General features: G+C 42.4%; 2 protein-coding genes across 3 annotated transcripts; one reads left to right on the top strand and one right to left on the bottom strand.

Annotated features, from left to right (window-relative positions):
• Positions 1-2583: 2583 nt before the first annotated feature.
• Positions 2584-4506, top strand: LOC131673344 (pupal cuticle protein 20-like). The gene is made up of 6 exons (XM_058951266.1): positions 2584-2652; positions 2855-3008; positions 3246-3503; positions 3693-3920; positions 4083-4396; positions 4476-4506. Exons 1-5 carry the CDS (start codon positions 2644-2646, stop codon positions 4232-4234), a joined length of 801 nt encoding a protein of 266 aa, XP_058807249.1. The 5' UTR covers positions 2584-2643; the 3' UTR covers positions 4235-4396; positions 4476-4506.
• LOC131673342 (phospholipid-transporting ATPase ABCA1-like) lies at positions 4503-14032 on the bottom strand. Of its 2 annotated transcripts, none has more exons than XM_058951262.1 (23): positions 13387-14032; positions 12996-13309; positions 12517-12675; positions 12199-12439; positions 11873-12040; positions 11599-11786; positions 11355-11522; positions 11168-11276; positions 10941-11095; positions 10706-10867; positions 10565-10636; positions 10114-10490; positions 9698-9857; positions 9417-9633; positions 8563-9081; positions 8372-8497; positions 8084-8308; positions 7739-8011; positions 6992-7338; positions 6771-6918; positions 6483-6693; positions 6123-6336; positions 4503-6050 (listed from the first exon to the last, which is right to left on the bottom strand). In XM_058951262.1, the coding sequence occupies exons 1-23, from the start codon at positions 13697-13699 to the stop codon at positions 5865-5867; spliced, it is 5052 nt and encodes a 1683-aa protein (XP_058807245.1). In that variant the 5' UTR covers positions 13700-14032; the 3' UTR covers positions 4503-5864. The 2 variants fall into 2 exon arrangements, with proteins under 2 accessions (XP_058807245.1, XP_058807246.1); XM_058951263.1 differs by having other exon boundaries at positions 6992-7308.
• Between the last annotated feature and the right edge of the window lie 1103 nt (positions 14033-15135).

Below are 15135 nucleotides of genomic sequence, written 5' to 3'. Positions count from 1 at the left end.
TTCGGGCGCGGGCGCGCTCGCCACCGCGGCAATGCGCTTCGCGAATTAACAAGCGACGGACGGACGGTGGCGCCGAGACAATGGCCGATTCTCTCCTCGTTTTGCGCAAGCGATTAATAAGGGCCCCACTTTTTTTTTTCTCGCTCGTTTTTTTCCTTTCCTTTTGCAATCTCAGTTTTTATCCGCTCTTCCTGCGAGATTGCCGAGAGCGAGACGCAATGCCGCGTGAATTTGCATGCGAGTGCAAGGCCGTCGGCGCGCGAGAGGGCTGCCTTTTCGAAACTGGCGTAGGCGCGCGCGGCGCGAAAATTGGATCCGCGGCTCACCTCGGGCGACACGCCGATAAACGCGTCGGGGCGCTCGCTTCGACCGGCGACTCCTCCGTCGGCGGATTTACGACTCGCTCGCGGCTGTAAATCACGGCCGCGCGCCGCGCGATCGACGTCCACGGCGACCGAGACGACGAGGCGCGGAGCCGACGCCGAGGCGACTGACGCTTCCGCGGCGCAGCATTGACACGCGCGCGCGCGCGCCTCTGCCGCGAGGTGCGTCGCCGCGCCGAAAAGAAACGACAGGATAGGAAAAAAAAAAGCAGCAGCCGCGGCGCGCGTTCTCACGGCGCGCGTTGAGCAACGCGATTATGTGACTTGGCGAATTATTAATCAGACCGATAAGCGCGTGTAATTGGTTGCGCAACGGGCGCCCAATCGGCCCGTGTGCGAAATTCGCACGTTATCGTCGCTCTGCCCGCAACGACGACGCGCAGGATCGTTGGGCCGCGTCGATCTTGCCAGCGTCCTCCGTAAAAGCGAGTACGCGAGAGAGAGAGAGAGAGGAGAATGCTAATCGGCCACGGGGAGTGCAACGAAACGGACGAATTTCCACAGCGAGCCGCTGCAACTCCCTGGCAATTTGCCGATCGTAAAACGCGAGGATGACACGCGCGTACGAGCCGTTTAAAAAATGCCCGAGAATAATTACGCGCGCGCGGCTTCCTCGGCTCGGCCGCGGACGAGAGTCGATGGGGTTATTCAACGCCGCGTAAAATTGGCTCGTCCTCGGCGCGCCGAGCGGCCGATCAATTTCTCTATAAGCTTTCTAAACGCCCGCCGAGCGATTTATCAACCCCGCCTCGCGACGGTTTTATTGCCGCGCGGCGCGCCGACGCGGGGATCGATTCGCCGTTGGGCAAGCGATTGTTGCCGGAGTGTATGCGCGGCCGCCTCCTACTGAGTTATGTCGCCGTTCGCGCGCACGACCTGCGCGTCCAAATCGGCCAAGGAGCGCTGATTACGCTCGGTCCCGTCCGGTGCGTCTCGACCGAGCAACGCGTGAGTTTGCCCTCCGCCGACGGGTCGTCCTCTCGAGTGTCAGGATTACTATCGTTCAAAATGGAACGCAATCGCGAGGCAGCATTACGAAAATGTTATACACCGTTCGCGCGGCACGAATAGTGAGAGAGAGAGAGAGGAAAAAATATAATAGCGTAATAAAGCGCATCACAATCTGCTGTACACGTTGTATGACTAATCGTAATTCTGCGCTGAGCACGTCTTTGTGCGCGCGTCTAGCCAACGTTGAAATAAACGAATCACGCGACGATAGGCGGCTGTACGAACTTTCGCGCGCAGGCCGAAACAATGAGAGTGTCGATCGCTGCACCGCACGCGTGTGTCGATCCAACAACATAATCCCTTTTGGCGGAGTCACGATCGTAACGCGGTTGCGACATTGGACGGGTAGTCGGTGCCGTCTCAATTTGGCCGAGGCCGAGGCGAGCACTGCGTGCCGCGCGCGACTCCCTCGGGAGGCGACGCGCCGGCAGGTGGAAGCGCGGCGAGCCACGACGAGGCAGGGCCGGGCGCGCGATAGTCATCTGGCGAGCGACGCCCGCTCCGAAACCCAATCGCGCCGAGCGAGAAACGTGAGCCGCGCGCATTTGCACATCAGCCCTCGGGAGTCGGCGGCCTCGCCTCCTTTCCCCGCCGACGGTAATTGCCGCGCGATAGAGGCGATCCCTCGCCGCGTCGGCTTATTGTTTGCCGATGCGATCTGCCGGGCGCGCGCGCTCATTGGATTGCGCAAGCGCGCGAGGCGCGAAACGAGCGCGCGCGGCGGGACGGCCCGCGATTACGCGCGCGCTCGCCCGACTCGCCCGTCTGCCGAGCGAGAGCTCTCGTTTGCGCGCGCGCGCGCCTCTCGCTCCCGATGCCTCCGTCTGGATTATGATCGCTGGGCGCGCCGCCCGACGCTCGCCACCGGCCGCGAGCGAGCGCCGTTCGCCGGGGCCGGGATGCGACTGCGGCCGGGCGAGGAGTTTCGGCGCGAGCACCTGCGCGGAGAGCTGGTGCGTGCGGAGGAAAGGAGGTCTCGCGAGCCGCCTTTTCGATCGTTTCTCAAGCGGCGCCGAACAAAAGCGTCTTGCAAAACTGGCGCAAGCAGCCGAACAGCCCCTCGCGCCGCGGCGCTTATTGGCATACGCGGCTCTCGACCGGGGGAGGGAAGCCCCCGCGGAGGTGAGAGGCCGCGTATAAAAGTCAGCGCGCTCGGCAGATCGCGCCGACAACGGCTCCGACGCGCTCGCGGAAGATCTCGCCGACCGAACGCCCAGCTGCTCTCCTCTCTCTCGCGCGCGCACCCACGATGAAACTGGTAGGACCTCTCTCTCTCTCTCTCTCTCTCTCTTTCTCTCGTTCTCTATCTTTCTCTCTCTTGAGCTTCGGCGGGCTGACGGTGTGCCAAGTGAAGTGCGAGTGCTTTCCGTGGCGGACGCGCGCCGCTGCCGATCTGCTCATCTCCGTAGCGAAAGATTACCGATGGTTGATCTTTCGATGGTCGCTCGTCTGTGTTTCAGCAAGTTGCAGCAGCGTTGCTGCTGTTGGCGTCGTTGCGTGTCGGCACGGCGGCGCGTCTCGACAACACCTATCTGCCACCGGGCAGCGCGACATCGGCCGGCGGAAGCGGCCTCCAGGCGCCCGGCCAAGGTTTCGGGGGTGCCGCTGGATTTGGTGAGATTCCTTCATTTAGACGCGCTTTTCGTCTCCTTTTATTGCTGCATGCGCATTCCGTTTGACGCCGTTGTACAAATGTCCTAGACGCAAGATGAGGCTTTCAGTACTCGAGAAAAGGACAGCTCTTTCTCCCGAAAGTTAGAGTAACATTGAGTAAAGCTCGCAGCGCTACTTTGGAGCATGTCAGTAATTTTTTTAAAAACTCTGATTGTTTTGCCCTAACGAACATTCCAGGCGGCAACGCCGGTGGCTTCGGCGGCCGACCAGGCGGTTTCGGCGGCGGTGGTGCGCCAGGGGGTGGTTTCGGCGGTAGACCTGGAGGCTTCGGCGGCGGAGGCGGCAACTTCGGAAGCGGCGGCGGCGGTGGTGGAGGCGGCGGACCGCAAATCCCGATCACTCAGTTCAACGCGGAAAACAACGGCGACGGCAACTACAGATACAACTACGAGACTGGCAATGGGATCAGCGTGCAGGAGCAGGGATCGGCTCAAGGTCAGATACGGTCACACATCCTTTGTCGCTGTTCGGTATCGAACTTCCATCTTCTGTTCCGATGATCCCGTCGAGCCTCGTTTTCCTTTTCGATTGTTCAGCAACGTAACGAGCGAGCCACAGTCGCGTGCGCGTGGCGGTAATTAACACGTTTCTCGCATCGATTATCACGTTCTAACGCTACTGCAGGCAACGGCGAAGCGGTGAGCGGTTCGTACAGCTACACGGGCCCCGACGGCCAGACTTATAGCATCAGCTACACAGCCGATGAAACGGGCTTCCACGCCCAGGGCGCCCACATACCCACACCGCCGCCCATCCCACCGGAGATCCAACGGGGCATCGAACTGTCTCTGGCGGCCGAGGCGAGGGGTGAGAACCAGGATGGTAGTTACAAGGGCGAAGGTGCCGCTGGAGGTCAGTTTTTCGCACGACTATGTCCATTGCCAAACAAATCCCCTTTCGATTGAAAGCGTTGGCCTTTCCAACAATCATACCCCGTAGCGCGCTCTTGGCCAATCTCGCAACGATGCTAATTCAAGCAAGCGAGCATTTTCAAAATTGTCTATGAAATTTAAGGCGGCTACCGCGGTGGTAGCGGCGGCGGCGGCGGCTACCAAGGCGGTGCTGGTGCTGGTGGTTACCAAGGTGGCGGCGGCGGCGGCGGCAGCGGCGGCGGCGGCGGCAGTGGAGGTGGCTATCAAAGCTCACAGGGTGGATACAGATACTAGACGCAGTCGCCGACTCGGGAACGGTACCTCGACGAGCCGCCACTCAACCTTGAACGCCCTATTATTTACTGTAAATACTTGAAGCCTCGACTGGCGCACAACACAATTTTAACGATATTTAATCAATGTATTATCGGTTACTGGAGAGCGTTGTGATAATATGTAAGTATATATACATTTTTATATGGATTGAATAAATACTACTTTATCATACGATTGATTTTGTTTTTTTCTGGTCGAGGTGTCCTAGAGAAAATCGGTAGTTTTCAGGATGCATTTTTATTACAATAAGCATCTCCATTGTTTCAATATACATGCAACATCGAATCGACATAGATAAACTGTAGGTTACGATGATAAATCGTACCAAAAAAAAACAAGTATTCAAAGAAACATCATGGAGAATTATGACAAACTACGGAACAAATAAACGCGTAGTCTAGATGTATACTTAAATAGATGTTTGAAACGAATCAGAGATTCAAATTGCACGTACGTGAAACTTAAAGCTCATTATTTAAAATATATATGTACAGATTCGTATTGCGAGACGTAGTACAAAATTAACCATGTTTTTAAAAAAATATATCTAAAGTATACAAAGATTGATAACAACGTACTATATATAATACTTGCTCTTTCTCATCTTTTTTTCTTTAATTCGCTTTGACCTATCAGTGCAAGTTTGCTGCGCAAGTTCGATAAACTGCGAAAGTTTAGAAAAAAATCAGATCTTTCTGATAATTAATTAACAACGATACATTTAATATATTCGAATCAATTATAAATACTTATATAAATAAACAATCAACGCGGAAACCAAAATTTCTTTCTAACAATTTTTTAATACTCGATTTTTCCTAAGAGAAAAGAAAATAAATAAGTGAAACGTAATTGAACCTAAGCCAATACTTAACCAAATAATAATGGTTAACAAAATTTAAACTTATTATTCACTTTCCGTGTCGGCAGTTATACAAAATTTACGACTAATTAGAGTCGTATAATAATATGGATTTCAATAATGCAGCCTTATTATGTTTAACTCGAGAGCTTTGCTTCGAGTAGCGATTGAGATTCATCTTATAACACTAGCAGACTTTGCGTAGCTGCCTTATGAATACTGTTCAATAAAATAAACCAAAGCTTTATAAATTATTGTAAAGTGCATTAAGAAGTACTTGTATAATGTATATCATCGGCAGTTATTGATAAAATATTCTTATGTACAAAGTAAATTATTTTACTGTTTTTCTTTTCGTTAAAAACGACACGGTGAAAACTATTGAAAACTTATACTCTGCGATAACTTAAAAAATTACACTCACGTCTCTCTCAAAAATGTTAATACTATGATAAAAACTTAATTTCTAAGTATATTGCGCCACCCGATCCGAAAATATAAATACTGAAAAGGACGTTTTTGCAAAAACTAACAAATTTTCAAATAACTTTCACCATGTGTCTCTCCGTTAAACCTATTTTACGAATATATATGTAACGCACGTCATTTATAAAGACGTGCACATTGATTTTGATTATAACTCCTATAATATCACACGTAAAACTAGCCTTTCGAGCCTTTGGTTCTCGTAATATCGTCGTTGGTTTTAATATGTGAACATAAAAATTACTTGTAGGCCTTGCGATTTGATCGTTTAGCCGTACGAGCAAAAAGTAAGAAGAGCTGTTCCAAAGTCGACGACAACACGGAAAAATCGTCGATACAACTATAATTATTTTTCAGTTCGGACATCACGTCGTACATCTTTCTCCATGTGATTGATGCAGACGTGACATGGTACATAAGGAATCCCTGGAATAAACAAGTTCATTAATGTATTCGCAAAGTCGATCAAATTCTTCAACAAAAGTGTCCGTGTTTTACCGAATTCTCATCGACGAGTTCGCAATTGAGCGCCTTCTCAATATCTCTCTTAATGCGTTCCTTCTCAATCGATGACCTCTCAGGATTGAGCTTCATCTGGATATCATAGCCAGCACCGAATCTCTGCTTTAACTCTTGGCACGGTCCTATACACACCAACTGGCCGTTCACCATAATGACCAGTCTATTGCAAAGTGCTTCACACTCTTCCATACTAAAAATGGATATAAACATTACTTTTTATTTCACGGAATTTTTGATTTGATAAACAATGAGTCATACTCATTTTAAGTATATCTAACTCGAAAAAAATCTCGATCAGATTAATTTGGAACCAATCAAAATTATACCGTAGCTTACCTATGCGAAGTGAGAATGATAGCTTGTCCGGTTGACTGGCAGGATTGTATGATATTCCAGAGCGAGCGCCTTGCGGCGGGATCGACACCTGTCGTTGGTTCGTCAAGTAGCACCAGATTGGGATGGCCAATCAAAGCGATTGCTATATTCAGACGTCGCTTATTACCACCGCTATACGTACCACTCGGTTGCGATGCACAAACATTCAAATCTAAAATATTGTTTCACGATTTATTTAGCAATTTTGTTCACATGCAATGATTGCATTATTGATTATAGTGTATTTACGTAGCCTGTCGATCCATTTCTCAACCTCGATGTCGACTTGACACTCTGGAATGCCTCTAAGGCGAGCAAATAGTCGTAGGTGGTCGTAGGCGTTTAGGCATCTTATGATCGCATCGTTTTGCGGACAGTATCCCATTTGCGAGAGATACTGAAATTAAAAATAAAACATTTTTTTTCTGTTTAAGAACGAAGTTGACAATGAAAATATTCTAAAAACTCACGTATTTCTTGTTGCTGTTAAAATCTTTATCGCCTAAGTACATGACGCCATTGTTAGGAATAGCTTCACCGGTAATCATCTTGAAAATCGTACTTTTGCCAGCTCCATTAACACCCAAAAGTCCAAAACACTCGTGTTGTTTAACGCCAAAACTAATCTCTTCGACGGCTACTAATTTACCATAACGCTTGCTTAACTGATAAACGAGGAAGAGATAATTATTTGATGTGTCCCCACTGGACAATGCATTGCTCTCTTCGTTAGCATTTCCGTTTGATATTATAGGTTTTGCCTGCTTTTTCACGGGCTTCTTGTCGCCTGGAAACCAATACAACATTTCGTGCACTGCTGAAAAAATGGCATCCCAAAAAAAAGAGAAAGATACTACGTGAGTTGCATTACTTGCGGAGATATGTGACGTGTTTGGGAGTAGTGGTATAGTATTTTGTGCTATTTACAGGATGGTTATATATACAGAAATCATGCGAAAATTAGGGCACTATTTACAGAGAACTAATTTCGTGCGATAATTTCAAGGGATTTTTTAGCAGTTAACTAATAGACGTTTAGAAAAATTGTATTTACAAATTGAAAAGAAAAGTTGAACATTTTTTCGACAATGTTATGAGTATTATACTCACATAAAGCTACTATCTACAAGCAAACTAATTTTTTAACAATTTTTAGTCGAAAACACTTTCAACTTGTCTATACCACTAAAACAAAATCAATTATTACGCAAACTCACAGTGACTCTTTGCTTTGGCAATTTCGAAAGCAACGGAATGCTTCTCCTTCTTCACTTGTTCATCGCATGGATCCTCGAGTAAATTGTACTTTCCATTACGTATCCTTGCCAACATTAAAGGAATGACTTTGTATTCTAGCATAGCGAGAATACCAAAGTAGAGAATTGGCGAGATACACAAGTATATTATGCTCTCTTCGAGTGATATATCGTCATTGAAATCGCGGAAGTAGCTTAAGCTTTTCTCGCATTTACCGTCGAAGCATTCTAAACCTGAGATTAATAAAAATTAAATTGAGATTGGCGAAATATCACTTAAATAGCGCTTGCAATCCATAATCTTACCACAACAAACATCTTTCGTTAGACAGGCAACCTCGTGAAGTAAATTGGGTAGCCTTCGACAGCGAGCATTCTGTGTCGCTGTGGTGAAAAAAGAAATTTCGCTGTGGAAAAAGCTGAGGTACGGTAAAAACAGGAATATGCCTTTCTGAATCGTACGGAATACTTTGATGGTCTTGATGTTGTTGAGCGACAACGAGATCACATGCATTATCAACTCGACTGAGACTGCAAAGAAATAAGTAGATGTCGATAAAAAGTTGAAAGAAAAATAAGCTTCGTAGAATTTACCTAGGCCAAAAGGCAATAAACTCAGCAATGTTATGACGGTGCTTATGGACTTTTTGAGAAAACTGAATGCGTACATCAGTGGCAATACGTTGACCGCAAATAATACAAGTATCAAGACTGTTATACCTGAAATCATACTCGTATTAGCAAAACATTTTGAATAAAAAACAATTGAGTCTCACAAAACATACCTATTTCCGTGTTCTCGTAAAGTCTCAAGTCGATAATGCAATCCATGCAGATAAACCCAATTACAATGAAGCAAATGCCAATGAGAAATACGAGAAAGTCCAACAAAAACATTGTACCCCAGTATGTAAAATACGAAACACCAGTCATCGTTTGCAGCTGTTTGACATTCGACAAAGATTCCCTGAGTGGATGTATGACGAACAACGCAACAGCAGGGAAAAAGAAAAACACAAACAATAACACCGAGGCATATACATCAACATTCTTATCGGAATTCATAGACGAGTGTAGGGAGTGAGGAAGTTGATGTCCGGATATGCTAATAGAGTGATCTTCACCAGCCAGTGTCTTGAGAATCGAATTGGACATCAAGTTGATGGAGATTGGTATACTGAACGTCGCGTAACCAGAATAAAATGCATTTGCTATTGTATCGTTGCCTGTTATGTTGAATTCTGCTGCAGCAATCAGGTGATTACGGTATGTTGCTATATCCGTTATCCCAAGTTCTAACATTGCTGTAAGTGTGGAAAAACATAGATTTTGGTTATTCATAATGGTATACGTGATACCGAGGAATTTTTGATTGAAGATTCGTGTGTCGAGCGATCTTTTGTGTGTTAATTTTCCGCGTGTACGTGGAAGTTGCGCAAGCGACGTGAAGAGAGAGAATGATGAATGATTTCTTTCGCATTTGCGGCCGCACACTCAAATTCTAACAAACGCAAGATTAGAAGGAAAAGACAAAAGATAAGTATGACGTCATAGTTCCGCCGTAGAATATGAATGAAATTCAGGTATTTACTTTTCTACTCTAGACGAGAGCAATCAAAAAGGCGTATTTCATTATTACCATCAGTGAGAGACGATGGACCAGTGACTTCAGTTGGTTTTCCAGCATATTCGTTAGTAGCTAATTGATATGCTCGACTAATAACGTTATTATCGCTTTTCACATAAGTCTCAGGTTCGTTATACATGCTGAGTTTCAGCGGAATCATTATCGTCGTGTCATTTGACATGTTGTAATCCATTGTCATGAACATTATGCTTATTATTGGTAATAGAATCTATTAAAATAAATAATTTCGTTTAATAAAAGTAAATATTATCGAGGTATTAATTTATACTTACGATAAGACTAATTGTTGCAATATTTTTCCTCATATACGTAACTTTTTTCTTCAGTAGTGCACAAATAGAATGGAAGATCAAAGAAGAACCAGTTAATTTCATTGTAGAATCCAAGAAAGGCTGACAAGCATCTGTTACATCCTGATTATCTTTTGTTACCCTATATGAGAATAAAATATTACATAAAGTAGAATTTAAAAAAGTGCTTGCACAAAATGCTAGAAATAAAGCAGAAAAATTAATAGGAAAATTGAATAATTAAGTGCTATTACACATTCCAAATCTAAAACTAGAAGTACAAGAGAAACATTTTAACTATCTCAAACCATGAGATGAGATACGGTAAAATCAAAATAAAAAAAAAATAAACGTATGCACAACCTCTCGAGGAATTTGTAGTAATTGATTGAACGTACTTTAGAAATACTTGTTCCAGAGTTATTAAAGAAACACTCATGCCGGTAATACCAAGTTCTTTTTTTTTCATTTCCATTCTGTCTAACGAGTCTGGTAATTCTGGTGTATATGGAATACTCAGTACTATCTTGCCACCGTCGACGTTCAATATCTGACTTCTTGTATCCAATTCATTGCAAATTCGTTGTGGATCACAAGTTGATTCCGTTGATAATGTTACTTCAATGTTTCCTTGACCTAATAATTTCTTCAAGAACATCGATGTTCCATAGCTTTTCAATCGTCCCATATGAACTATCGCAATTCTATCTCCTAATATGTCAGCTTCTTCCATATCATGCGTACTTATCAGAATAGTCTTTTGCCCTCTCATTTTCTATTAAAAGAATATATTCATTAAAAATTGATGAATCTCCGATGGCTTAAAAATTAATAGCTGTCAATACTTACTAATATTATATCCCACGTATCACGCCTACTTTCGGGATCCATACCGGAAGTTGGCTCGTCCAATATCAAAGTCTGACAATTAGAAATTAATTATTGTCACGAATGACGATCAAACTAAAAAATTCCATTTATGATACTCACAGATGAATCACCGATAACAGCCATTCCGAGACAAACTCGCCTCTTTTGTCCACCAGACAACTCATGCGGTAATGTGTTGCGTTTATCAAAGAGATTTAGTTTTTGCAATAATGCATTCACGTCTTTCTTTATCACAGTGTTCTTCTTATCTTTACCCTTCAACTAAAAATCCAAAATTCTTTCGTTATATTTTCCATTACAGTTTAAAATGCAAAATAATAACTGTAACAATTACCATTGCAAAAAATTCAATTTGTTCTGCTACAGAAAGAGTCGGAAACAACATATCTTCTTGAGGACATAGACCGATATCGTTCATTATAGAACTCGATTCATCCTTGACATCTCTTCCGTTGATATATACTGAGCCATTATTAGGACTTATCATGCCTGCAAAAATAGACGAGTTCTATAATGATGAACATTCTAAAATGTGAAATAAAATTTTAAAACTAAATTCACCAGTAAGAATCGACATCAATGTAGTTTTGCCAGCTCCATTGTGCCCCAATAACGCAGTGATATGCCCTTTGTAAAAATCGACTGATATGCCTCTTAGCGCTTGCACTTTCTGCAATTATAAATAAAAACAATCCGTTAATCCTCGGTGTTTCTTGAAATAAAATTATTCAAATAATTTTAATTTTACCTTTGAGCTAAACCAATGAGTACGATATTCTTTTTTCAAACTTCTTATTTGAATACCCGGAACATAAACGCTCCTTGGTACAGCCTCGAATGGTTTACCATCCGCATTATTACATTCATAATCTTCCATTTCATCATCTGAATTCACCCTATTTTTTCCTCTACCAAACTAAAAATAAAAATATTTTTATTTTTCATCCTTTAATAAAATACACACATCAAATGTCTTGTAAATATATTTTTACCTTTAAGAAAAAAAACGGATGTTTTTTAACGCCATATTTTCCCGGTTTTATCGCGTAAATATATACAGTCATCAGGAAGTGGTAAAAAGTTCCGATTATGGAAAAAATCATTATCATTCCCAGACTTCCGGCGGTTTTGTACGCAGGATCGCCGACTGAAAACAAGTTACTCCACTGTACACCCCTCACTGAAATAAAAAAATATTTAATCTTATCATATACGATAAAAAACGACAGTCGTTCATCGTTGACAGTATAACAGTGTTATGCTTACGCATGCTTTCGTAGCTGTTAACTTCTTGAAAAGCTCGAAACAACAGAATATTAGGAAAAAATATTCCTAGATACGGCACGAAAGAGTAAAAATCACCCTTGATACTGTATTTTTGTATCATGCTCGAGCCTCCGTAAAGTGCGAGAATTCCAGAGATCATGAACAGAGCTGTAAGGAAATATATACAGTAATTTGTTTATCAACAATGTTAATCATTATCTGATGTTGCATTAATATACCAACGTTCAACGATTGACATTAACGACAGATAAAAATAAGGCGTTAGTCAAAACAACGTTCAGCTTTTCTATTAAGATAATACTCACATTTCGAAAAATACGCGGAAATGTGCATGCCAAAGGTAATCAAATGTCCGACGTGTAAAATGAGCACAAGCCAGAAGATGAAACTGTTGCCAAAGTACAAATATGGACGCACGTTGTCCGTAAAGGCGAAATTGAAGAGGATTATAAGTGCTGACACATAGGATAAACTGAATATCAATCCACTGATCAGCCAACTAAGCAAATTCAGATACGTTGGTACACCGTTCATTGACATCAACACCTACAATACAGCACAATTTCTTTTTTAATTTTAGAATTATTAATGTCATATACGCAAATAGAACATTGAAAACTCACATTAATACCAATGAATTTTTCTTCTGCTGGATATGTTGCTTCTACACATAGTGGAATCAAAAAAGCAATCACAGCAAAACCACAGAACAATATTCTGGTAAAGATATCACTTTCATCCAGTCTGACATGTGGCGGGTATGGCATTTGTTGGATGGATATCTGAAAAAAAAAACAAATGAGTTTCAAAATAGCTCTTTGTAACTACATAAGCATAACACGGAGTATATAATTGGAATTTTTTTCTAGATCAATTTTGATTAATGATCAATGCAGTAATTAGCATTTCTTAGAAGCTCTAAGTTGCTTTCAATTGATCGTCAATGTAAATGCTAATTCAAGGTTAACATAAGAGCTACCCATTGCATATTAATAAATATTTTCAAAGCAATCAACTGTGCATTGAATGCTTAATTTAAATAGACAAAGATTAGTGGTTTAAACTACGTCTTAAATTATGGCAGTCAACATTTAACACACACCTGTGGCTTGAATGATGGGTTTGGTGCTTTCATTTTGATAAATGCCTCGTCTAGACATATTTGGAATTGCACAAATGGTATCACATCCATAAATGCCTGGTCTATACTTATTGAAGTTGGGCCTTGGTTATCAGTTTTATACAAAATATTAGGCAGGACATAAGATGATCTTATTGTATACTCCAAATGTTTTGTGGATACATTTACATAGTCCTCATTAAATACTACAGCTACAACATCATTTATTGGAGATTGAGTTTGATACAGAGCATACATTCTTAACATCTCTTCTTCTGTATTGAAACCTGTTATCTCTATAAAACACAAATGGTACTTCCTAGAATCTAAATTTCATTCACTTTCATGTCTAAAATTAATCAATAATACTTACGTCCATTAGGAAACTTGAGACAACTCCTAGTAATTTCCATAAGAGTCCTAGTAAATCTATTTTCTGGCACAAAGTAGATGTTGGTCATGTAATTAATCTTGTTTAACAGCTCTGCTTTAGTTTTCACTTCGTAATATGTATTATTCTCAAACATCTTGGGCTGCTGAGCAGAAAAGTCTCTACAACTCTGTATGAGTAGAAAGAGCAGCAAAGGAATCAGAATCTCAATAAACAAACTCATTTTCCAGTGCCTCTTTCTCACGAGATAATTTTTATAGAGTAGCAGCCTGAATATCCTTAACTTCTCCATCATTATGAACTGACTTTAGTAACAGAAACTGCAAGCACACTACGTGGCAAAGCAACCCTTTCTATGGCTTACAAAACCGTCCCTCTCTAGTTGCCATTGAGACTTAAATACGTATAATCAACTCAACCAATAGTGAGGTCAACTCCATAATTATATGTCAACAAATAAAATGCAGTAGTAGCAATAAGATAGAGTATATATAAAACATACGGACATACAGAGTGGTTTCGAAAGCTGAAAGAACGTAGGATAATTAACGGTGTAGTCACGGTTGTCGCCAATGGATACGTGAATGGAAAAACGAGAGAAAAGCCGAGTAACATGTGCGAGGCTCGAGGCGAGACTGTTGAGCAACTGGCGCGAGTCGAGCTCGCGAGGGGTATAAACAAAACGTCGATCGGATGTTCGCTCTACGTCATCGCTTTGCAGCCAATGGCGTGACTTCTTTACTATGGTACCGTTACGAGGTTTTCCAATAGCGAGGCTCCGCACACGTGTGATAATGACGCGTTGCATTTATACACACCCACTTTTTCGTGGTAACTGGAGAGCGTCAGACAGAGTTCTCTTTCTCTCTCATTTTAGCGGGTATAAGGATTAACGTGTACACGCGATTACAACAACCGACATTGATAGGAAAGTCAATCGTCAATTTATTTTGTCCTAAATTCGTCTTCATTGTGAAATACGCGTCGATTTTTACATAATTTAATTTATATATCTAAGTTACTTTTTTTCGTGTGGATGTTTCTTTTACTTGAAATGACCAAATAAGAAAAGATTCGCTGCCACATCGATTTGAATAAATCAGCATTACAGGCGCTTTTACTTGAATCCAGCTCTAAAGTTTTTTTTACGTCATTGTTTGGATTAAATCCTTGCAGGCTGAGCTGAATAAATGATAGGTGCAAGTTTGTATTCGCGAGTCACACACGTCTGCAGGCGTGCTGCGCGCGGCAGGCGAAGAATAGAATTTTTATTGAGGGTACACACGCGAAATTAAAGTGTCACACCACTGGCGTCTCGACCAATAACGCATTAACAAGCCAGTAAAACTATCGATAAAAGCTTTCGAAACGAGCAATTGATCGCGTCAATGTCAAATCAACATTATAAATCACCGAGTGTCCATATTTTTTATTTGTATGCGCCAGACGAAGCTTTTCTAAGAAAAAAAATTTTTTCCCCAACTTGTAAATCAAAATTAATAACGTGTACTGTAAAACAATAATTTTCTCGTTAATAGATCAAATATAGACGCATCTATATTTGATCAGTTTCTTCTTTCGAATATTCAAAGTCAAAGTTCTTCAATAAAATCACGTCCACGCGCAGATATATAGTATTTAACAATATGCGCGCAGTTTGTCATTGTTTAAAGAGTGTCAGGCGATGTTACGTGTGATACACGTCACACGACTTTCGCGGTATCCTTTGAT

Source organism: Phymastichus coffea, unplaced genomic scaffold (genome assembly GCF_024137745.1).
Source record: "Phymastichus coffea isolate CEN01 unplaced genomic scaffold, Cenicafe_Pcof_1.1 PCOF00172, whole genome shotgun sequence".
NCBI lineage: Eukaryota > Metazoa > Arthropoda > Insecta > Hymenoptera > Eulophidae > Phymastichus > Phymastichus coffea.
The sequence above is the reverse complement of the archived record's forward strand: the minus strand, read 5'-3'. Positions and strand labels throughout refer to the sequence as shown.

What these genes read in the sequence shown, in the direction of transcription:
- LOC131673344 (XM_058951266.1), top strand. An exon ending in CGGGGGTGCCGCTGGATTTG is followed by an intron (nt 3,009 to 3,245) that starts GTGAGATTCCTT and finishes CGAACATTCCAG; the next exon opens with GCGGCAACGCCGGTGGCTTC. An exon ending in GGAGCAGGGATCGGCTCAAG is followed by an intron (nt 3,504 to 3,692) that starts GTCAGATACGGT and finishes ACGCTACTGCAG; the next exon opens with GCAACGGCGAAGCGGTGAGC.
- LOC131673342 (XM_058951262.1), bottom strand. Translation starts at nt 13,699, where the DNA reads ATGATGGAGAAGTTAAGGATATTCAGGCTGCTACTCTATAAAAATTAT. An exon ending in ACCCATCATTCAAGCCACAG is followed by an intron (nt 12,676 to 12,995) that starts GTGTGTGTTAAA and finishes TTTTTTTTTCAG; the next exon opens with ATATCCATCCAACAAATGCC. An exon ending in AAATTGAATTTTTTGCAATG is followed by an intron (nt 10,868 to 10,940) that starts GTAATTGTTACA and finishes TTGGATTTTTAG; the next exon opens with TTGAAGGGTAAAGATAAGAA.